Here is a 23,818-nt window from a genome sequence, read left to right as displayed (position 1 = left end):
CTTAGGTTAGTAATTTAACAGTTGATCCCATGTAGTACTTTCTCACCTTGAAAGTCCGAACCCAAAGGCCTTTAGCGTCTCTTGTAATCAGTGTAAATCATTATCAGGATTCACCTTGCTTCTCTCTAGGCTAAATAGTTCACATTCCTTTAGTCTTTACTTATAGATTTTAGTTTCAAAACCATCACCAGTTTTATAGATTTTTTTCTAGACCTTCTTTAAATTTTTCTGTATTTAATTGGTGACACAATAAATTGAACACATAACTTTCAGAATGCAATGACTAATAGCCTTTGTAGCCAGAGAAAACAAATGACATTTGACTCCTAAAATTCCCTAAATACTTTAATATTTATTTTTCCCAAACAAAGCTGAAGATTTGTCTTGCCTACCTTTTGTATCACCATGGCTCCTAGATATTTGACTACCTGATACACACAACTGGTCTTTTCATCAGTAAATAGAAGTAATGGGAAAAGCTACAGTTATGTATAACTTTGTTAATTCACTTGTATAGCAGTATCTGAGCCTTTAATTTGTAAAGCCTAAGTGGAAGTATTTTGAAAGTTTTCTTTTTAAGTTTTTGAATAGATTAAAGAAAATATTGGTTTTATTTCTTATAGTATTTTTGGAGGAACAGGTTTTGCCTGTAAGTTTTCTTTAATGTGACTATTAAGATGAAAGTTCTGCCACTGTTTCATGTTACAAATTTAGCCTCAGTGACTTTATGGGCCATGAAAAGCAGTGGTGACCTGAATCAGGTAGGCAGTGTATTGTTAGCTGGCTGCTTTGGGTCAATTCAGCAGCCACAACTACCCTGCCACTTGCTTCTGGATAAATTCTTCTTGTTAACGAAGTACACTGGTTACCTGTGTGTGATGGGTTGGCAGTGTATTGTTAGCTGGTTGAATATGTGAATGGCATCAGCTAACATGCAACTGCTATCTCATTGCATGTACAATGAACATCAGAGTATAATTAAATCTGTAAGTAATATGTGTGTATGTTTGTGTGTATGTGTACTTTTTGCCATGAACCGGGTCACTCTTTACCATAATGTTTATTACTACTTTTCAGTTATAATACAACAAACAGCTTTATAATGCTGAAGAAACTACTCCAATTAATTATTTTAAAAATTTCAGGTAATATTCTGGAGTCTCTAATACTTGTAGACAGTATTAAAGTATTTGTGAAATTATATATTTATTTTAAATATAAAATTTAGAATATAATGACAATTTGGAACGGAAAACCTAAAATGTTTCCTCAAATTTTCAACTTTCAACTAAGTCTTTAGAATTCTTTCTGGATCATTAGTTTCTTAATTTGACATTAGAGTAGGTTTCAGTTACCAAGGGTGTGTACAGCTAAAGGGAGAACTGAAGTAACTTTCCAGATGAGTCAGTCAACTAAAACATTTTCACTTGAATATCAAGAGAATTGGGGATTTTGGGGGTTAGGGGATGGGGCTAAATTATTTGGAAGATTTGCCTTGAGTCTTCATTTTCTGTAAAATCACAGACTCATACAGTGTTTGGAAGAGAGCATGATATTTAGCTTGTGAAGGGGGAGAACTGACCGCACAATATAATTTAAAATATTTTCTCATTCCCTTGGAGGCCATTTTGACTCATGGAGCCGTGTCAGGTGTGTGCTGTGTCCCAGACACACTGTGGTTGTATAAACATTTGCAGCAAGTTCATGGAACTGACTTTGGTGGTCTGGTCAATTATTTACACCCTAAATGAGAAATGTATCACATTCTCTACTGCATTGGACTATAAGTTATGGGTAAAGTTAAATTCTTACCTTATTTAAATGTAAACATTTCTAGAACCATGGGTTAAAGAGGTAACTATAATTTGATTCTTATGCATATTGCTACTTTCAAATCTCATCCTCTTTTTGTTGTTGCCTAGTATCATTCCATTTTCAGCATCTTTGTGTTTAAGTATTCCTTTAATGTAAATATTGTTTTCATCTTTTTTTTAAGGTTAAATTTCAACATGTTATTTTCTATAGAAAATCACTGATCTGTTGATAAAAATAAAACCTACTAAATTTAGAAGGCTTGTCCTTTGTGTTTTACTTAAAAAAAATTTTTTTAAAGAGCAAGACATAAAATGCCAACATTTATACTCAATAAAAAGAATACATAGTTCAGTTCCTATTATTGAGATGATGAGAAAGGAAAGAAAGAATCGAGTGTAGTAAAGATAAACAAGGTCAATGGGTAAGGAGGTGATTGAATGTTTAAATTCAAAAAGAAAACGTTTTCGTAAGAGTGAGAAGGAAAGAGAGGGATCCACACTTGGGATGTCAGAGGAAGAGAAGACGGAAGTGGGTTGGAAAAAAGAGGAGGAGGGAGGCAAAGCTGGTTGGAAGTATCTTCTCTGGGGGCAGCCACTGCTGTTCACTGGTGCTGGGGATGTAATTGCTTCCCATCACACCCTCTGGAAAATGTCCGAGTTTCTCAGTGCTCTTTAATGGCTCTCCCCCACCAGCCTCTGCCCCCAAAAGAGAATGCTTCCCTTGGCAAGGTGTGGCCTTAACCGTTCAGAGGGAGGAGGGAACAAGAAGAGTGGGAAGAAGTGTGATGTATTAGTTTCTTGGTGTAACAGTTATTAGGATTTTATTATTCCCTGGGGAACATGAAGTCAAGCTGAGGGATAAATACAGAGCGTCCCCATGTTAGCTGCACCCAAACATGACATTTTTCTTTCAAAGGAACACGTTAGCAGGAATACACATGATTTTGTACAGGGATCACCCAAGACCTTCCTGCTCACATCGGGCAGTCTTGAAACAGTTAATATGTTTAAAGAAAATAAATGTAGAGAACTAGTTTTTGTTTTCCTTCTTAGACTTTGTCTCTCTCTCTCTCTCTCTCTCTCTATTTTTTTTTCTTATTTTTTACTGGAGTGTTTTCCTACTTGAAATTACCTGCAGGCAATCCAGTTACGTCGTTCGATTATAGTGTGATTATACAGTTATAATGTTAGCAGCTTTTCATAATTCAGTATAACTGCATATACATCCACATTTATATATAACCTGTCAAAATAATATATTTGTAATAAAAATAAAGAGTATATGTGATATGTTTTTGCTTTAGGTTTTTCTCTGTGGAGATCCTTATTACCGTAAGTCTGATTTTAAAAATTTTGTTGTGCTGGAGCCAGCTTGTCCTGGTCTGTGAGAATTGATTGTTAAATTTTCAGAAATTTTACAAGCCAGTTATCAAACCATTAGTGGATTAAAATTGACCATGTGGGAGCATTCACACCATAGAAATTGCAAATGCTGCAAATTGGGACTCCTCCTCCAGAGATTTGGTTGTTAAACATTTACCAGTCATCACTGTATATATGCTATATATACTATAGTTATTAAGAATCATGTATATGTACATATATACATACTATAGGTATGCTATAATTAGTACACAATTTCAAAAATGAAGTACAATTTTTTGGGAATATTTCAGGCAAATTCATATTTATTCCACTCTCCAACACTCTGTATTTTTACATCTGCCATAAGATGATGATCAGAAGTTAGTAGGAGGTACTCCTCTCCACTTCCCAAATAAACAAAAACAAACTTCGTCAATGAATTATTAACCACAGATAAAAGCATTTGATTTTGTCCCTTTCCTTTGTCAGGAGGACAACTGCTGAATACTCTTTTATGGGATGCCTACTATTTTTGTTATACTTCTCAGTTCAGGCAGCTCGTAGCAGTTTATGTCCCAGACTTTTTTTTTTTTTTTTTTTTTTTTTAGCGGTACGCGGGCCTCTCACTCTTGTGGCCTCTCCCGTTGCGGAGCACAGGCTCCGGACGCGCAGGCTCAGTGTCCGGACGCGCAGGCTCAGTGTCCGGACGCGCAGGCTCAGCGGCCATGGCTCCAGGAACCAGCTGCTCTGTGGCACGTGGGATCCTCCCGGACCGGGGCACGAACCCGTGTCCCCTGCATCGGCAGGCGGACTCTCAACCACTGAGCCACCAGGGAAGCCCTGTCCCAGACTTTTTGATGCTGAGATAGAGAAGGTATTGTGCTCAGTTCAAGAAAAATGCATTTTTTTCCTCTGTGTGTTTGCCTGACGGTATTCATATGAGACATTTGAGGTCTGGGTGGCGGCACATCAGCAAATGGCTCTCCTCTCTTTCATCACACATAGCCTGGTTGTTACAGAACCCTGAATGGACACCTGTATGACACACTTTCAAATCCCTACCTGCCTTCCCTGCATACTCAGAGGGGCAAGAGGAGAGAATCAAGCCTAACCTAGCAGAGATTATAGGTTGAATAAGGCAACCAAGTTTGGAGATATATAAGTGAAAAACCCACTTTTTATGGCTTTGGAGAGAACTAGTGATTTGGGGCAGGATGGACACCTCAACTGCGTTCTCTGGGACAGTCCTGGTCGTCCCGCAGCTCATTACCCTCTGTCTGGCAGTGGGGTGTCTACGTAACCTCTGTGGTGCTGGCAGATACACTTCTGCTCACACCCTGATTGTGAGCACATAAACACCCCAGCCGTCCTGGAGCACTGATATGAATTCATGGAAGTCGTAAGCGGGGGTAAACAGCAAGAGTGTTCCAGAAGCAACACTTGGAGGGATTATCCTACATAAAATTTTGCTTAGAGGCCCAGAATTCAAATTGCTAACAGGCATTTTTGGGGCAAGCTTGCAAAAGACAGATAGACTAGTGAGGTGGCTTCCATTTCTTCAACAACAATCCAGGTTAGTATTGATTCCTGATCACTTGAAAGCCCTTGGGAACTTGGAAGGGGCTTTTTGTTCACTCTGACCCCACCCCCAATTTATAGGTGAGGAAACTGAAAAGTAGTCGAGCTTGGCCCAAGGACCTGCCGCTGGTGAGAGGTAGAAGTGGGCTTTGCTCACACAGTGACCACCATTCTTTTTTTTTTTTTTTATGTCTTTTTTATTGTGGTAAAAGTCAAATAATATAGAACATACTATTTTAACCATATTGACTGCTATTCTTGAGGTGCCTCTGCACATCCTCTTGACCTGAGGGGAACCACACCTCCGCCCCCATCAGAGAGCTTACTAAATACATTCAGAGCTGGGGGTTGGACATCTATGTTGAAGTAGAAGGTATTCCGGGAAATATATTTGATTTTTTTAAGAACTTTAAACACTTTTGCAGAATTACTGAGGTGGCACTACTGATTTCACCATAAAAAAAAAATCTTCACTTTCACTCATCAGGTCAGAATTGGAGAGCCAATTCACAGTTATTTAGATTGCGTCTTCCTTCTTAGCCAAATTCTACATGACTGTTTTTTCACACTGGTTTTTGGCTCCAGTATTCCTGTTTAACTCCTTTATGAAATGAATATATATTTCATGGGGCAATAATTAACCTTCATCAACTTGGCAGGTTGCTTTTTTTCCAATAATTAGAAGGCTGACAAAACGTAAAGATCAGGACTTTGGGAGAAAAGGTATGTTGTGACTCTATCAAAAGGCCCAGTGGTTGCTGATGTTTCTAAGACTCACGTAGTTGCAATCACTCCCTTTTCTTCGTTAAGAGTTTTGACTGTTTGCAGTTGATTCTTCTTACTACAGCCATGAGAATGATGCAGCATTGAATTCTTTCCAAATGGCTAATCTAGTCTGACTAGATTAGCAACCAAAATTAACCTGTAAGGAACCTGTAAGGAATTAACCTGTAAAGAATTAACCAAAACCTGTAAGGAATTAACCTGTAACGAATTTATCAAAATTAACCTGAAGGGGAATCAAGCTGAATGATCATATACTCATGGCTTTTTTCTTACACTTGGGATTTTCACTCAAAAATACAGACTGACTCAAGTGTTAATATTCTAATTATGGAATTTGAGTTGCTTCTAGAAAATAATAAATATTGAGAAAGATGAAGGCTTTTTCAAATGTTGTGATAATGTCATTTATAAGTGACTATTTGGCCAGGTGTAGTAAAACATACCATGAACCTGTACTTAAAAAAAAAACCCCCAAAAACCCAAAATCCTGTACCTGAAACAAATAAAAATACATAAGGATTAGAATCTATATTTCACATTTTCAATGTTTATTTTGTTTTTTATTACATAAAAATAATCATTTATAATTAGTTACTCTGGAAATGTCACACAGTGTCTTGAATTCAAGCAGTGGTCTAGTGTGTTGGCATTTCCATCAAGAACGATACTAGAAAATGTCAAGTCAGACAATAGGATATTGAAGCACATTGGTGACTGTATTCTGAATTATTTAGTGTGGTCAGATGAAGTATTTAATATATTTCATTTAGAGTCTTTGGCTACTCTTCATTTTTGCTTTAGGTAACATCTCTATCGTGGGGACATTCATTACCAGTCACTGACAAGATAATATAAAAGGAAAGTCATCCTTCAGTGCCACATTTAATTGTCAGAGTATTTAAAATGGTATCAAACCCTCATGGAGACATTTCTGTATTCTGACTATTGCCTTAGAATGATTCAATGGCATTTTCATAGATCCTCTTTCTTTTTTATGATCATTTGTCTAATCAGAGCTGCTATCTCAGGCCTGATGATTTCAATGGGTTCCTCTGGCCTCCAAGATTTCACAACTTGACCTTCAGGGTTGACCAGATACTTCCAGAAATTCCATCTTGGTTCCTTGTTTGACGAATCTAAAATATCAGAATATATTTTCATGAGTAAATTCTTTTTCAAGATTTTCATTTTTGTTACTATCTGCATAAATTACAACTTTAGAATCAAGTTCTAGTATTGTCATCATTTTAAAAACCAAACTAAACAAAAAGCAAAACACCCAAACAAAACAACTCAAAGTTTGTGTAAACAGATTTATAGAAATACTTGGTGACTTCACTGATGATTCTACTGACCTAGAATCAAGAAATGAAATAAATTAGTTTATTTTAGATTTGTTGATCTCCACCACAAAAAATTTACCCTGTCACTAGGTGAAAACTTTCAGTTTCTTAACATTTTTTTAAAGATAAAGTGATGTTCTAAATGTCTTTGGTAATAGGAATGTATGGGTTACTTTTTGTAGTAAATATATATATGTTTTTAATATTGTTGCATGTTATATAGTAAGGAATTCTAAATAATTGTAGATATCCTTTGATACATCTTAATTTAGGTAAGAAATGTAGAAGTTTTTTTCTATTTATATCATTCAGGATTTGTGTGCATTATTATTGACTAACATGAGAAAAAATATAATTATTATGTGCCTAGTAATGTATGCTCAGTGCTTTAAATGGATCCTCTCCTTTAATCTTTACAGCAACCCTGTAAACATTGGATATTATTATTATCCCCATTTTGCAGATGAGACAAATGGAGGCCTGGACTCACAGTCACATGCTAGTGAGTGGTAGAGCCTGGACTGATATCTAGACCTTCCTATTTGCAGAGCTCGTGCTGTTAAAATAGGGAACATGGCAAAGCAAACAGATTTTAGGAGGAAGATGACAAATTCATTTTTGTACACAAGGAGATTCAGGTTATGTGGGACACCCAATCAGAGGAGGCTTCGGAGCTTAAGAGCAAGGGCTCACCCAGGGAAAGGGGACAGAGTAAGGAGAGCCCATGTGGATGTGGCAGAATCCTGAGGATCAGTAGCGTTAAGGGTGGAGGAAAAGAGGAACCTGCAAGGGAGGAAGAGAAGGGGCCAGAGTAGAAGTCACAGGCAACGAGACCCACCAGGCTCAGGAGAGTTATGGAGTGAGAGGCCAAACACAGTGATCTAAGAAGGAAGCAGAGACAGGGAAGTGGAGAAAACAAATGTTAACTATCCTTTCAAAAACGTTGCTGATGAGGTAGGTAGAAGGAACACACTGCCTAGAGTTTTTAAAATTGAGGGATACTTTGCTTTATGCTGGGGAAAGAACAAATGCGGGAGCACAGGTTAAAAATAATGAATGAAAAGTAGCCTAATATTTACTTATACATGTTTTATTTTGTGTACTGTGCCAAGCATTTACACTGGTTATTTCATTTTTAATAGTGTTGCTGATTAGCTCAAACATCAGTGACTTGGTATGAACATCATATTATTAACTAAAGCCTTCTTAAAATCGCTTTGAAAAATAGCCATTTTTATGATGGAAAATGTGTTTTTAAAGATAATGCCCATCAGGGCAGGGCTCTCTCTAGTCAGTGTAACATCTTCGTGTGAATTAGAAAAAGATACCCTTCCAGGTGGGGACAGTCCCTCGGCACATACCTTGCACTCGCCTGTGTTTCAGCCCCCGTTTTCCTACTTACTCCTGTTTAGTGGACAACCTGTACACCTGTACAGAGCCATCTTGTTTGTGAGTGCATGATCAGGTACTGTCCATTGTGGCCAGTTTTCAAAGATCTAATTTTCATTTGGCCGTCAACTCATAATCTTTGTCTCTGGAGCTTCATCTAACTTTAGTGAAACCTTAAATCACTGTTATGTTTTGATCACACAGGGTAAGTGGAGTTTCAGAAGCTTTCTTAGTGACAAAGGGGAAGAACCTAGGAGCTATTGTGCCCAAATATTTGCCTGTAATTGAGAGATGATTACAGGGCACATGCTCTGGCTTTTTTTTTCCTGTGCACCCTGGAAATAAAAGGAATGAAGACCTCACTCTAGTTGCTATTTGTGGTGTTAGGCATTATATTGACTTTCCCTAGAAACTGAATATAATGTTTTTGGATGATTCTGATTTCATACTTAAATGAAATATTATAGGACATCATTAGCTGGTTTGTTTGATTGGAAGCTTGATTGCCTGGATGAGGTCATGGTTTTAGCAAAACTCAAATTACCCACAGTGAAAATGACTGAGGCTGTCATCTATATAAGTTAGATGAGAGGACATGAGCTGAATGTCCTTTAGAATAGTGTCTGCCACAGTGTAAGCTGTATGTGAATAAGTACTTTACTTTTATTATTAACACACTTAATCCTCCAGGCAATCTTAGAGGGTAGATACTATTGATAACGTCATTTTACAAACGAGGAAACGGGCACAGAGAAATTATGTGCCTAATGCCACCCAGCAAAAGTAAAGGAGCAGGGGTTTCAACACAGACTGGGGCCAAAGTTTGGCTTTTAGTCACTATACTGCACCACGTTTATGCTGGAAAATCTTTAAATAGGTTTCTGTAGCTAGCTTAATTACAGAGATAGCCTAACACTACCCTCCTCCAAAAAAAATCAAGATATATTGTTTTGAATTTTGCCAAAAACCACCTGGCAAACAGATATTATTCACCCTTGAGGATAACATCTTAGATAAGTAAGGCAACATAAAAATAACCACAAAGATAAGTTCAACTAATAATGCTCAGCAATATTGATGTGGGACGTATAGCTTTAATATTGGGGAGGGATATTTGCCCACATGTTAGTTAAATGAGAATTGAAATATTTTGTGAAAATAGCCATGACCACACTTAAAGTAAATTCTTCAGGAAAATGATCATAAAAATAAAATACACTGGAATAGATTTATTTTGCCATCCAAGAAGTTAAAACATTGATTTCAGGGAAGCATAACTTCTAGAAAGTCACAAAGGATGAGAATCTAGCTCTTTGATAGTTTTATAAAACTTCCCCACTAAAACATTTCAAATGAATGTATTGTCCTGGTATATTTGTTTTAAAAATGAAAAGCAATTAAAAACATTAAATTGGTGAGGCAAGGTAGATATTTACCAACAAGAAATCTAAATGCAGGTTCTGCTTCAGGTCCTAGAATCTTAATCTTGTGGAAGATGGGGAACGTTACTCCGAAGTTACTTCTTGCAAAAGATACTACTTCCTTGCTTGGGCGGGGCTCCGATTCTCCAAACTGATTGCATGGAAAAGCCAAGACGCTGAAGTGGAATGGTCCAAACTCTTTGTGCAGTTCCTGCAGTGCTAAGTAATTTCTGTCTGTGAGTTGGCAGTCACTAGCCACGTTTACAACTAGTGCAACCTCCCGGAAAAAGAAAAAAATCCAACCAGAAAGTGAAGCAAATAAAAGATTAAAAAAAATATTTGCAAGTAGTTAAAATCCTAAACCATTTTGGAGGAATACAACCTTTGATAGATGGTTATCTCATATTTTTAGATATACCCAATTCTGCTGAAAATCATAACATGGATGCATGAGTTAAAACTCTGAAAAATCACGACCATTGAAAAAGCCCTATGTACTCAACTATTAAGTTTTTTTTAAAAAAAAAAAGATAAAATATGATTATTGATAGAGTACTTTTTAATGTTGTTAGATGATGGAATTAATACTTTCATATTCACATTATATGGAATACTCCATATTCACATTACTAACTCTAAGAATTTCCTAAGCAACTTAAAGTATTGATCCATCACTTAAAGCAAACAGTTAACATAATCAGTTATCAATTAGAAGTATATAAACAGAGCTCTGATGGCTAAAGTGATATACTAATAACATTACATTGAAGACTAAATTATAATATGACCGTTTAACAGTGAAAAATGGACTATTAAGAGAATAAGCAGAGAACACGGACAAACAACAGAAATAAAAATCAGAAGATACAACTTACTTTGCCTTTAAACTTTTCCAGAGAAACCGTTCTTCCATTTGCATCTTTCACTTCAAATGTATAAAAGCTGTTGATTTTAGGTTTTAGGAATTTTAGTTGTAGAAGAAATAACATTACTGTACATAGAACCATAGACAGCAAAACTGCAAATACCTTTGCTTTGGGCCCTGAACATCTCAGAGGGTAGGCTGTGAGAGGCTCCATTTTGGATGATTCTAGAGGGAAGTCTCAGCAGGCTGGAATTCAAGGAGGAGCTGAAACTTGAAACCAGCCTAGTGTAACGGAAAGTCAGGAAGGACAGACTAGCTCCTCTCACTGCTGAGGAATAGAAAGACCTTTCTCAGATTGGGAATGGAGTGAAACTCCTGAATGAAGTAAAAAGCTCTAAAGAATATCAATGTATATATGATGTCAGTTGCAATTTTTGCTTGAAAAATCAGGACATTTTTTGGTAGCTCTTTAATATCGGCCCAACAAAGAAAATATTTCACCAGAAGATGGTGCCCTTGTAACTTGAAAGCTGTGAGGTGCTCCCAGCAATTGACTGGATGTAGGGAATTGGGTGTATAATACCCAGGAATAGTTCAGAGTGTCAATTAAATTGGTCTATTAGTATGACACATGATCTATAGGAATTTAATATTATATGTGTATATATAATGCATATGGCTTAAGCATGCTATATGAGTTCAAGGAATTTATAGTGGAAAGGGCAGTGAAATTTCTGAAAAGGCTACTCGCTATGACCTCATCTAGCTAAGGCAATGCCAGGTGAATATAGTAAAAATAAATAGATTAAAAACAATGATGGCTCTAAAAAAACCCTCCTCTACCATAAAGCAAGCTATAGTTCACTGATTTTTCAAATTTTTGATTATGATGCATAGTAAGAAATGGACTTTACAGTATAGCTCAGTACATAGACAGGTGTAACTGAGACATTTCATTAAATGATACTTCCCCTTTGAACTGCGTTGCACCCTGGTCTACTGCATTTTTAAAACAGCCTGGTTCTGAACCATGAAAATGATTTCAAGGTTCACCAATGGGCTGCAAACTGTAGATAGAAAGATACTGAACTGTATAATAAAGCAGGACTTTAATAATTAAATAAGATATTTCTACACTAAAGGCAAAAACACTCCATCCCCCATCCTACTTGGGTGCATCACCTAGTTGCTTATTATCTTCATTTTTTTCTGTGGCTGTCACTTTCTACAGGAGGCCTAACTTTGTTGAAAACTTTAGGGGCAGATATGGAAAGGGAATTGAGGGCTGCATATCCTGAAATCCATGGTTCCTTTAGCCACCTTAGAAAATGCCCTGTTTAGAGCACAAAGCAAGTTTTTTTTTTAACATCTTTATTAGAGTATAATTGCTTTACAATGACGCGTTAGTTTCTGCTTTATAACAAAGTGAATCAGCTATACGTATACATATATCACCATATCTCCTCCCTCCTGCATCTCCCTGCCACCCCCCCATCCCACCCCTCTAGGTGGTCACAAAGCACAGAGCTGATCTCCCTGTGCTATGAGGCTGCTTCCCACTAGCTAATGATTTTACATTTGGTAGTGTTTATATGTCCATGCCACTCTCTCACTTTTTCCCAGGTTACCCTTCCCCCTCCCCGTGTCCTCAAGTCCATTCTCTAGTAAGTCTGCATCTTTATTCCTGACCTGCCCCTAGGTTCTTCATAACCATTTTTTTTTTTAGATTCCATATATATGTGTTAGCATACGGTATTTGTTTTTCTCTTTCTGACTTACTTCACTCTGTATGACAGACTCTAGGTCCATCCACCTCACTACAAATAACTCAATTTCGTTTCTTTTTATGGCTGAGTAATATTCCATTGTATATATGTGCCACATCTTCTTTATCCATTCATCTGTCGATGGACACTTAGGTTGCTTCCATGTCCTGGCTATTGTAAATAGAGCTGCAATGAACATTGTGGTACATGACTCTTTTTGAATTATGGTTTTCTCAGGGTATATGCTCAGTAGTGGGGTTGCTGTGTCATATGGTAGTTCTATTTTTAGTTTTTTAAGGAACCTTCATACTGTTCTCCACAGTGGCTGTATCAATTTACATTCCCACCAACAGTGCAAGAGGGTTCCCTTTTCTCCACACCCTCTCCAGCACTTATTGTTTGTAGATTTTTCGATGATGGCCATTCTGACTGGTGTGAGGTGATACCTCATTGTAGTTTTTTTTTTTTTTTTTCGGTACGTGGGCCTCTCACTGTTGTGGCCTCTCCTGTTGCAGAGCACAGGCTCTGGATGCGCAGGCTCAGCGGCCATGGCTCACGGCCTAGCCACTCTGTGGCATGTGGGAACTTCCCGGACTGGGGCACGAACCTGTGTCCCCTGCATCGGCAGGCGGACTCTCAACCACTGTGCCACCAGGGAAGCCCCTCGTTGTAGTTTTGATTTGCAGTTCTCTAATTATTAGTGATGTTGAGCATCTTTACATGTGTTTGTTGGCAATCTGTATATCTTCTCTGGAGAAATGTCTATTTAGGTCTTCTGCCCATTTTTGGATTGGGTTGTTTTTTTGATATTGAGCTGCAGGAGCTGCTTGTATATTCTGGAGATTAATCCTTTGTCAGTTGCTTCATTTGCAAATATTTTCTCCCATTCTGAGGGTTGTCTTTTCGTCTTGTTTATGGTTTCCTTTGCTGTGCAAAAGCTTTAAAGTTTCATTAGGTCCCATTTGCTTATTTTTGTTTCCATTTCTCTAGGAGGTGGGTCAGAAATGATCTTGCTGTGATTTATGTCATGGAGTGCTCTGCCTATGTTTTCCTCTAAGAGTTTTATAGTGTCTGGCCTTACATTTAGGTCTTTAATCCATTTTGAGTTTATTTTTGTGTATGGTGTTAGGGAGTGTTCTAATTTCACTCTTTTACATGTAGCTGTCCAGTTTTCCCAGCACCACTTATTGAAGAGGCTGTCTGTTCTCCATTGTATATTCTTGCCTCCTTTATCAAATATAAGGTGACCATATGTGTGTGAGTTTATCTCTGGGCTTTCTATCCTGTTCCATTGATCTATATTTCTGTTTTTGTGCCAGTACCATACTGTCTTGATTACTGTAGCTTTGTAGTATAGTCTGAAGTCCAGGCACCTGATTCCTCCAGCTCCATTTTTCTTTCTCAAGATTGCTTTGGCTATTCAGGTCTTTTGTGTTTCCATACAAATTGTGAAATTTTTTGTTCTAGGACACATAGCAGGTTTTGAATGAAGGTACTTTGTTCCACTAGGGCCTGACTGTTGGTGTTGTGGTAAGTTTCCAGAAAGTGCTAGAAAACACAGAATGATCTGAGAAGCTGTGAGAGTCCCTTCCCATCATCATTAGGTATTTGGAGCTTCAGAGGACATGCTAAGGAGGCTATCAGCCCTGCTCTGGTCCCTGCTCCTGGGGTATGTATTTGGAGGTAGCTGAGCAAAGCCCACGGCTTAAGCACATAAACCTGTCAGAGAACATAAACCACTTCACTCCCACTCTTGGGACCTGATAAGAATGGATACAAAAGAAAACTATTCTCTTGTAAATTTAATTTCTAGTAAAAACTAGAAATACAAATACTAATACAAAATGTATTATATCACTTCTTAACGGTGATAACTTTACTTTGGTGCTCTCTAGCTGAGTTGTTGAAAGAGACAAAGTGCCTGTGTTTATATTACCTCCGAACACTGCTATGTAGCTTAAATTCTCTGCCCTTGCTCCTCCAAGTCAGGTCCTTGTCTGCAGCACTGCCATCGCCTGAGTGCTTGTTAGAAACTCAGCCTTTCAGGCCCCATCCCAGCCTTTTTTGAATCAAAATCTGCATTTTTACAAGATCCCTTCATGACTCAAATGCACATTTAAGTCTGAGAAATTAGACCTCAATCTTTTTCTGGTTTGCAGAGTAACAAGCTTCTTTGGTTTCCCTTTATCTTCCACAGTAGATGTGTTTCGTGTCTCTGTGTCTACACTAGCTACTTTAACTCCGCAGGCTGTTTAAGCAAATAGCTTTAAAAGTTGATTCATAGAACCTGTTGTAATTTGAACCATGTAAACTCATTCCATTATAACTGTGCTTTGAGGGAGGAGACAGAGGGATAACTCTGGAAGGGATGTTGACTGACCATCTCCCAGGCAGGACTCCATAGGGTGATATTATTTTGATAAAATCATTATGCTAGCGTCTAGTCCATTGTTTTCTATGAATCTCCCATTGAGTGATCCAGAGCTGAAAGGACTTGAGAAGGCCAATATTATGCTGTATGAACTTATGAGAGATTGCTATATAAGCATGCCAGTTTTTACAACCAGAAATAAAACAATTGTGCAGACCTGATGTTTCCTGTTCGTTTGACCAGAAAATTCACTCTATATGAAAACTACTTGGAAAGCTTAAGTAAGTCTCTTGTCAAGGACGAAATCAGATCAGAGCCAGTTTGTTAATTTTATAATTCTTGAGGCTTAGGAGCATGAGATATAAATATAAACATATGTGTATATATATATCTATGATATCTAAATATCCATACAGGCCCATTAACCAAACATTTAAGACAGTAGTTTGGAGAACACCCACCCTAGACAGTGGTGACCACAGATAGATTTTGGACCTTGCTAGAGTCTTTCTCTGTATATATTTGATTTCATCATCTCTCAGCTTTCTGGGGATCATCATCATTGCTTACATGTTCTGTCTATACTAAGACCATCCTCAGATTATAAAAAAATCCACATTGCAAATTACTCTGCTTAGGGGATCATATGTTAGAAAACCCACCAGTTCTCTTTCAGAAGCTCTAGGAAGGCTTCCTAAAGGAGGGGAAGACATTGATGAGGTAGAAGGTCAAGGTTAAGGGAAGCTACTGGGTCAAAAATGGGATAAAGCAGTGGACTCAGTCAACCAACTAAGGCACTGCAGAAGATACAATAAAGTGTAAGTTATGGAAGCAGCCTCACACAAGTATGAAATCAAGCTTGCAGACAAAACACACATGAAACAAGGGAACAATTATAAGGCAGCAAATAACCAAGTGCTAAAGAAATGACATGTTGGTAAGAGCTTGGTACTACCCATGATTCTAAACAAATAACATGTTTGTAGAAAGCTATTTTTAATATTTAGTATATAAATATGCATATATTTATATTACAGGGGATCAAGTGTAGTATAAAGCTCTTTACAGACATTATGTAACAATTCTTTGAAATATGAAGAAGTTAATAACTCACCCAGGATCACAGAACTAGTAAGTGGGACAACCAAGACTAGAGTTTAGGACTTTCAACTTTATAACCAAAATTATTTTAATGACATTAAACTATTTCTCTGTGATAGACAAAATATGTTTACTTAGAAGAAAATGTGATATGTGAGATTGCTGTAGTACTCTGGTGAAGGGGTTTTATTCATCACTAGATATTTAGATTTTTTTTAAAGATTTTTTTTTAATGTGGTACATTGTTTTTTAAAAGTCTTTATTGAATTTGTTACAATACCGCTTCTGTTTTATGTTTTGATTTTTTTGTTTGAGAGGCATGTGGGATCTTAGCTCCCCCACCAGGAATGGAACCCGCACCCCCTGCACTGGAAGGTGAAGTCTTAACCACTGGACCGCCAAGGAAGTCCCGACATTTAGTTTTATAAGAAATCACTGTAAGGGTCTGAAGAGGGGAGGGAATGGAGAACAACAAACAAAACCTTGGCCACGTGTACTGAAGTTATGTGGAAGGGGTCAGAGCCTGCAGAGCAACAAGTCAAGCTGAGACATGATAGTGTACTTAACGAAGGCAACCTTGATGAGGGAGATAGAAAGGAAGGGGTAGATGCTAAAGACACTCTGGAGCCCCCAGTGGCAGGTGTTGGCAATGCAGAATAAAGGATATCTGACCTTGATTGTTTTTGCTTGGGTTGTATTGCTCCCTAGGATGAGGGGGCATTGGAAGTTAAAAAATGAGACGGTAAATATTTTGTTCTTCACGATCAATTTTAAATAATATTTAGACCCTGATTTCGAAATGTCCTGTGGACAGAATGCTGCCGTGTTGGGCTGCTGCTGGTGGGGCAGGTGGGAAGGGCAGACATTCAGAGGCTAAGGAAGAGCGGTTGGTGGGATATGCCTGAGAGCTAAGGACCATCTTTGTTACTTTTGTCTCTTTCATAAGGTTCTAGAAAGACCGTGGCATCACCAGCATGTCTTTCCTTGGAATGTCTAGGTTTTTCCCACCCACTGAATATTTGTGTGTCAGATTATTTATCACTAGATATATATTTGTTTCTGTTTTCCCAGTTGTTTCATTTTGTTACTTCCTGACCTTATTTTTAACCTCTCTAGGTTCCTTTCTATTTATTTTTTGGCCCCGGTGCCCTGAATTCCTCCCGATTTAGTGTCAATATGATGTGAACTCTAAAGGTAAACAAGGCACACTGATGTGCTTGGAGTATCAAGTCATTCATCCCTTTTCCCTTCTTTGTCTTATTTTCCTTATCTCCCTCTTCCTCTCTATTAATAAATACTTGAGTCATTTAAAACTATGCGACAGGCATTTCCTCAGCAGGAGATAGATCCTGGAACAGAAGTTTAAAAACATTGAAGATGAAATACCACAACCTACAGCAGTGTTTCCTAAGCTGTAGTTATTTGCATACTGCCTCAGTGATTTGCCCTGTCTGCATACCATTTGTTAGTTACTTAACTTTTTTTGTCCAAATCGAGTCACTTATTTTACTCAAATTAATTTTTATAAGGGAAAATTTTCTATCAACAATGAAAAATTTAAACGTTAAAAAATGCACGTTAAAATACATAACTATTAAAAAATGTTCATCTGTGCCATTACAGACCATATGTCCTTAGTGGAGGGGCTGACTGAGAACAATATATTCAAAATGTTACGAACAATTGCGTTCTAACTCTTTGAACGTTCTTTGTGTTGAACACAGACTTGCCTCTTCCCATGCATTGGTCCTAGTTTTGTCATAGGGAGCAACACAAAGTAAGTTTTGCTTTTTTGTCATAAATTGCTTCTCTTTAAAGAAGACAGTTCCTTTTGGGTCTCCTTTCCTCTGGACTAGATACCCCAGGTGCCCTCACTCCATTCATGTGTGGCTCTTTTACTGTGTGTTCCCTGCCCTCCTATCACTGCAGTCTCTTTCCTCCAAATAAAATCAAGTTTTGAATCCTGACTTGTCCATCTCCTTCCGAAAGAACAGTTCTGAGACTGGCCACGGTTCTCCAGATGAGTTTTGACCGGTGCAGAGATAATCAGATTTTGCTTGCTTTTCTTCTGGACACTGTTTTTCTCTTAACAAGGCCTAGAATTGTACTACTTAAAAAAAAAAGTAATTGCATTATACTATTGACTCATATTCTGGATGTGGCTGTCTAATACTGCCCATCATTTTCACTTCTTATCAGTTCTTTCCCATGTTAGGCCTGTGCTGTGAAAAAAATCTAAATGGGAAAAATGTTCACATATTCTTAGTGAATTGAATTTTGCTGATTTTGGTCTTTGTCCCAGACTTTATTCTGAATCCTACTCTGTCCTTTAATATTTTAACTCTCTTCTCACCTTAGGAAAAACCATTTCGATAAATAAATTTCCATTCAAACTACTGATAACAAACTCAACAGCATTAGGCCAGGGACAGAACCCCTTCTGTACATCACAGGCGGATTCATTCAGGCCAACATGGATCCAGTAAGACTCGTGTGATCCAGGCCACTGGTGACAAAAGCTACTTATTTCTAGTTACTTGTTCTTCCTATTGGAAAACCATGGAGAACACTTGTCTATCTAAATTTGGGGGGGAGAGCATTTTCTCACTTGTCATCATAGATCACTAATCAGTATCCATTCTGGAAGTGTCGTCAGTGTTCTGAGGTTTCATTTATCTGGTCCCAGAGACTTGAACTTATTTAAATTGCCCAGATGAATATCTATTGCTTAATTAAAACTCACTCTCCAGTTTCTGCAGAAATGTTTATTATGTCTTGTCCAATTTGACAATCATTCTTCTTAATGGAAAAGAAAGAAAGAAAATAGCTTATTTCCTTGCCTCTGGATTCTTTCTTAAATCCCTTGTGGTTTTTTAGGATTCACTGCCTCTGAGGGAAGAGATTCATTCATTTATTCATGAGCTCCTAGATGCCCTAAATGTCTTATAATCTGAGGATAGTAAGAGAAAATATGAAGTCTCTGGTCTTAATGAATTGATAATATAGTAGAAGGACATAATAATAATCAGAAAAGTGGAATATAAGCCATCTTAGTCTTTGTGGGCTGCTGTAACAAAATACCATAGACTGGGTAGCTTATAAACAACAGAAATTTATTTCTCACAGTTCTGGAGGCTAGAAGTCTGAGATCAGGGTCCCAGCATGGTCGGTTGAAGGCTGTTTTCTGGGCTGCAGACTTCTTGTTGTACCCTCACATGATAGAAGGGACTTGAGAGCTCTGTGGGGCCTCTTTTATAAGGGCACTAATCCCATTCATTAGGGCTCTGCCCTCACGACCTAATCACTTCCCAAAGGCCCCACCTACTCACACCATTACCTTTAAGGGTTAGGATTTCAACATGATTTTTTTGTGGGGGGAGGAGGGACACAAACATTGAGACTACAGTATGAGCAGAGGTGCTAAAAGCACGGGGACTGAATCACTTTGTGAGTTTAAACCTTGGGTTACCCTGGTTGGTTTTGAGGTTGTGCACTGCATGCTCCAGGGGCTACCATTCATAAAGGCAATGTTGTGTACAATTGTGTGCAGTGGTCTGAATCCTGGATCCGCTACTTATCAGCGCTATATCTTTTCTCAAGTTATCCTTGTTCAAACCTATTAACCTTCACTTTCCGACTCGAGAATGGGGGATATAATTGTACCTATCTCATAGGGTTGTGATGAAGTTTAAATAAAAACCCTCTAATACATTTATCTCAGTGCTTGGCACTTATTGAGTGCTTGATAAATGCTGTTATTATTAATAAAATGTGACCAGGCTCTATTGGAAGCACACATAGTGAGCTATAGAAGCACAAGAGTGCTGTGTATTAGCGTCCAATGACTGATGTAACAAATTACCACAAATGTGAAGGCTTAAAACAGGACACATTTATTCTCTTACAGTTATGGAGGTTAGAGGTCCAAAATCAGTTTCCCTGGCATAAGGCAAGAAATCAGCAGGGGAGGCTTTAGGGGAGAAGCCATTCCTTGCCTTTTCCTGTTTCTGGTGAACCAGCATTTCTTGGTTGTGCATTACCCCAGTCTCTGTCTCTGTGGTCACATTTCCTTCTCCTCCTCTGTGTGTAGTCAAATCTCCCTCTGCCTCCTTCTAGAAGGACATGTTATTTCATTTAGGGGTTACCCAGATAATCCAAGATGTTCTCCCTATCTCAAGATTCTTAACTTAAACACATCTGCGAAAGCCCTTTGCCATAGAAAGTAACATTCATAGGTTCTAGGGATTAGGATATGGATATCTTACGGGGCCATTATTGTATTAGGATTTCTCTAGAGAAACAGAATGAATAGGATATATAGATATAGACAGAGATATAGGTATAGATATAGATATACATATAGATAAGAGGCTCATGAGGTTATGGAAGCTAAGTCACACAACCCTGCCATTTGCAAGCCGGAGAACCGGGAAAGCTGGTGGTATGATTCAGTCCAAGTCCAAAGGCCCGAGAACTGGGGGACTGCTGTTGTAAGTTAAGGAGTCTGAAGATCTGTGGACCAGGAGCTCTGATGTCTGAGGCCAGGAAAAGATGGATTTCTCAGTTCACAAAGGGAGAGAATTTGCCCTTCCTTTGCCTTTTTGTTCCATTTGGGGCCCTGGTGGTTTGGATGGTGCCCACCCATATTTGTGAAGGTGGATCTCTTTACTCAGTCTACTGAATCAAATGCTTCCAGAAACACCCTCACAGACACATCCAGAAATTACATTTTATGAGCTATCTGGGCATCTCTTAGCTCAATCAAGTTGATGCATAATATTAACCATCACAATTATATAGCCCACCACAGGCTGCCCAACCCAGTTTAGAATGGGGAGGAAAGGAATGTCAGAGACACTTTCCTGAAGGAGTTGGTGGCTGACGCCAGCCATGAGGGTGGGCTAGAGAACTGCTGAAGAGCATCCCAGGTGGGGAAACCATATGGAGAGAGTGACAGTGGACAAGCCAGAGAAACATGGCTCATTGTCAGTTCAGTGTGAAATTTTTAAATCATTTTTCTTAGCTGACGTATCAAATTCTTTATTTTCCCTCTTTTAAACTCAGGATTATTTTGTTTTTAAATGTATATTTAAATTTGGGACTCCAGGAAAACCTTGATCAAGAGTATCATGTTTGTTGCAAGTTAAATATATCTTCAAATATGGTGGCTGCTCCCTTTCTTGCTGCCTAGAAGGGTGAGGGCTGCTTCGCTGGTGTTTGCAGAGGTTGCAGACCTAGCCCAGCCCACAGCCTGAATGGGGCCCACAGACATGCTTTGCTTAATCCCACGCATTTTAAAATTTTTGAATCACTTGAAAACTTTGAAAAGTAGGGAAATTGATAGGGAAAGTCTCAATTTATAACTTCTGTTAAAACATGGGACAACGTACCCCTCTGACTATCTTTCTTGCTGAAACACGAGCATTCCGATCAGGGACAGATTCCCACCACCCAGTCTCCTTCTGACTGGGGCTGAGTCTCTCCAGTCTTTGAGCTGGATCTGTGGTTTCCTTGTCTGAGAGAAACCAAGAAGTAGGAGATGAAAGTCTGAGTGGGCCACATTTCTCCCTCCAGGCCCACTTCTGCCAGCTCCTTCCCTGCTGCTCCCTTGTCTGGGCTTCTGAGGATGAGATGCCAGATTTACGTTTCCAGGGCTCTATCTTTCCCGCTTTTCAGCTTTTCCTGTTCCTACTCAAAAACAAGAACAAGGGTAGAACAATCGAAAGGCAAAAAAATTGACCCCAGACAACACTGTTCACAACAGCAAAGGCCTCGGGCTCCTGACTTCTCTTTTTCTGGAGAAGGTGCCCTTTTTGGTGCAGTTTCTGGAGGAAAACAGAGCAGCAGTAGGGGAGAGATATCCACCCACCAGCTGGAGTGGCTGCAGACGACCAGGTGATCACCTTACACACACTTACTAAAAAACCCAAACAAAACCAATATTCGCTGCCTTAATGTTCTGGCATATTTCCTTCCTATCTTTCATTTATAGATAGGAAGTAAGACCACATTGGAATACTCTTTTATGGTGTCCATTTTTCACTTGGTAGTATAGTATAAGCATTTTTGTGTTTTATTGAATTTAATCCTATCTTTAAAGATTTTTAAATTGAGGTGAAATCATAAAAATTAAAAAACATGAAATTAAACATAAAATTAAACATTTTCAAGTGAAAAATTCAATGGCCTTTAGTACATTCACAGTGTTGTACAACCACCACCTCTATCTCATTCCAAAATATTTTCATCGTCCCAAAAGAAGACTCAAAAAAAAAAAAAAAAAGACTCCGTACCCATTAGGCAGTTTCTCCCCATTTCCTCCTTCCCCCAATCCATGGAAACTACTGATCTGTGTTCTGTCTCTATGGAGTTACCTATTCTGGATATTTCATATACATGGAATCATACAATATGTGACTTTTTTTGTGTCTGCTTCTTTCACTTTTCATAATATTTTCAAGGTTTATCCACATTATAGCATTTTATTAGTACTTCATTCCTTTTTATAGCTGAGTAATGTTCATATACATATTGTTATACAGGCATATATATACTCCATTGCACACATACATTCCCCCCTCAATTTGTTTATCCATTTCCACCTCTGGCTATTATAAATAATGCTGCTGTGAACATCTGTGTACCTGTAGTTGAGTACCTGTTTTCATTTCTTTGGGGTATATACCTAAGAGTTGAATTGCTGGTCATATGGTAATTCGAGGTTTAAATTTTTTTTTTTTTTTGCGGTATGCGGGCCTCTCACTGTTGTGGCCTTTCCCGTTGCGGAGCACAGGCTCCGGACGCGCAGGCTCAGCGGCCATGGCTCACGGGCCCAGCTGCTCCGCGGCATGTGGGATCTTCCCAGACCGGGGCACGAACCCGTGTCCCCTGCATCGGCAGGCGGACTCTCAACCACTGCGCCACCAGGGAAGCCCGAGGTTTAAATTTTTGAGGAACTGCCAAACTTTTTCCACAGCAGCTGCACCATTTTGCATTCTCATAAGCAATGTACAGAGGTTCTAATTTCTCCACATCCTCACCAATAGTTGTTATAGATAGGTCGACTGATTGACTATAGCCATCTTAGTGGGTATGAAGTGGTGCTTCATTGTGGTTTTGATTTCATTTCCCTAATTTCTAATGGCTGCAGAGTATTCCCTTTTATGGATGCCACATAGTTTACCTAGTCAATTCTCCACTGGTAAACACTGAGTCCCTCTCATCTTTTTGCCCTTACATATATACTTCAGTACACACCCTCACGTTCTCAGTTGAAAGCATGGACTGTGGAGTCAGACAGATGAGTTTAGGGTATAGCATCTCCATTTACTCCTAGTGTGGTCTTAGGCAATTCATTTAACTTCTAAATCTCAGTTTCTTCATTGGTAAAATGGGAATAAATAACAGACCTGCTTCACCAAGTGTTTCAGAGGATTAAATATGAATGTGCATAAAACCATTAACATATGGGTTTGTATGTGGTATGCAATCAATAGATGCTGGAATCTTTGATTTCTTCCTTAAATTCTTAGAGGTGACATTGCTGGGTCAGTACAGGTTAGGCACATATTTGAGGGCTTTTGACACACATTGCCAAATTGTCCTTTCCAGATACTAATTGACATTCCACCAGCACTGTATGCCAGTGTTTGTTTCTAGAACCTTCAACATTGGGAATTGTCATTTAAAAAATCATTGCTAACATCTCAATATTGTTTTAAATTTGCATTTTTGATTATTAATGAGCTTGAATATATTTGGGGCATTTATATATCTCTTTAATGTACTGTCTTTTTATGTCCCATGCTCACTTTTCTCTTGGGATGATAAACTTGTCTAAATTTCTATAAGAGCCCTTTATACAAAGATATTAACCTAACATGCCTGTCATTTTGTTAAAAAATAATTCATTTTCAGTTTGTCATTTGCATTTTAATTTCACATAACTACATGGCATGGCTCACCACTAAAGGATCTGTAAATACCAAACTCTTGGTGTTTCTCAGAGGGGATGGACAG

General features: G+C 38.4%; 2 protein-coding genes across 6 annotated transcripts in view; one reads left to right on the top strand and one right to left on the bottom strand.

Annotated features, from left to right (window-relative positions):
* CDC20B (cell division cycle 20B) overlaps window positions 1-23,818 on the top strand; it is a 62,632-nt gene that overhangs the window by 843 nt on the left and 37,971 nt on the right. The gene's annotated exons all lie outside the window — the stretch shown is intronic.
* GPX8 (glutathione peroxidase 8 (putative)) lies at window positions 6,071-10,844 on the bottom strand. 5 transcript variants are annotated; one of them, XM_067730682.1, is made up of 3 exons: window positions 10,725-10,844; window positions 9,712-9,973; window positions 6,071-6,679 (listed from the first exon to the last, which is right to left on the bottom strand). In XM_067730682.1, the coding sequence occupies exons 1-3, from the start codon at window positions 10,773-10,775 to the stop codon at window positions 6,516-6,518; spliced, it is 477 nt and encodes a 158-aa protein (XP_067586783.1). In that variant the 5' UTR covers window positions 10,776-10,844; the 3' UTR covers window positions 6,071-6,515. The 5 variants fall into 5 exon arrangements, with proteins under 5 accessions (XP_067586783.1, XP_067586782.1, XP_067586780.1 ...); XM_067730681.1 differs by having other exon boundaries at window positions 9,712-9,847; window positions 10,572-10,810; XM_067730679.1 differs by having other exon boundaries at window positions 9,712-9,976; window positions 10,572-10,809.

The sequence above is a fragment of the Pseudorca crassidens genome, chromosome 3 (genome assembly GCF_039906515.1).
Source record: "Pseudorca crassidens isolate mPseCra1 chromosome 3, mPseCra1.hap1, whole genome shotgun sequence".
Taxonomy (NCBI): Eukaryota; Metazoa; Chordata; class Mammalia; order Artiodactyla; family Delphinidae; genus Pseudorca; species Pseudorca crassidens.
The sequence above is the reverse complement of the archived record's forward strand: the minus strand, read 5'-3'. Positions and strand labels throughout refer to the sequence as shown.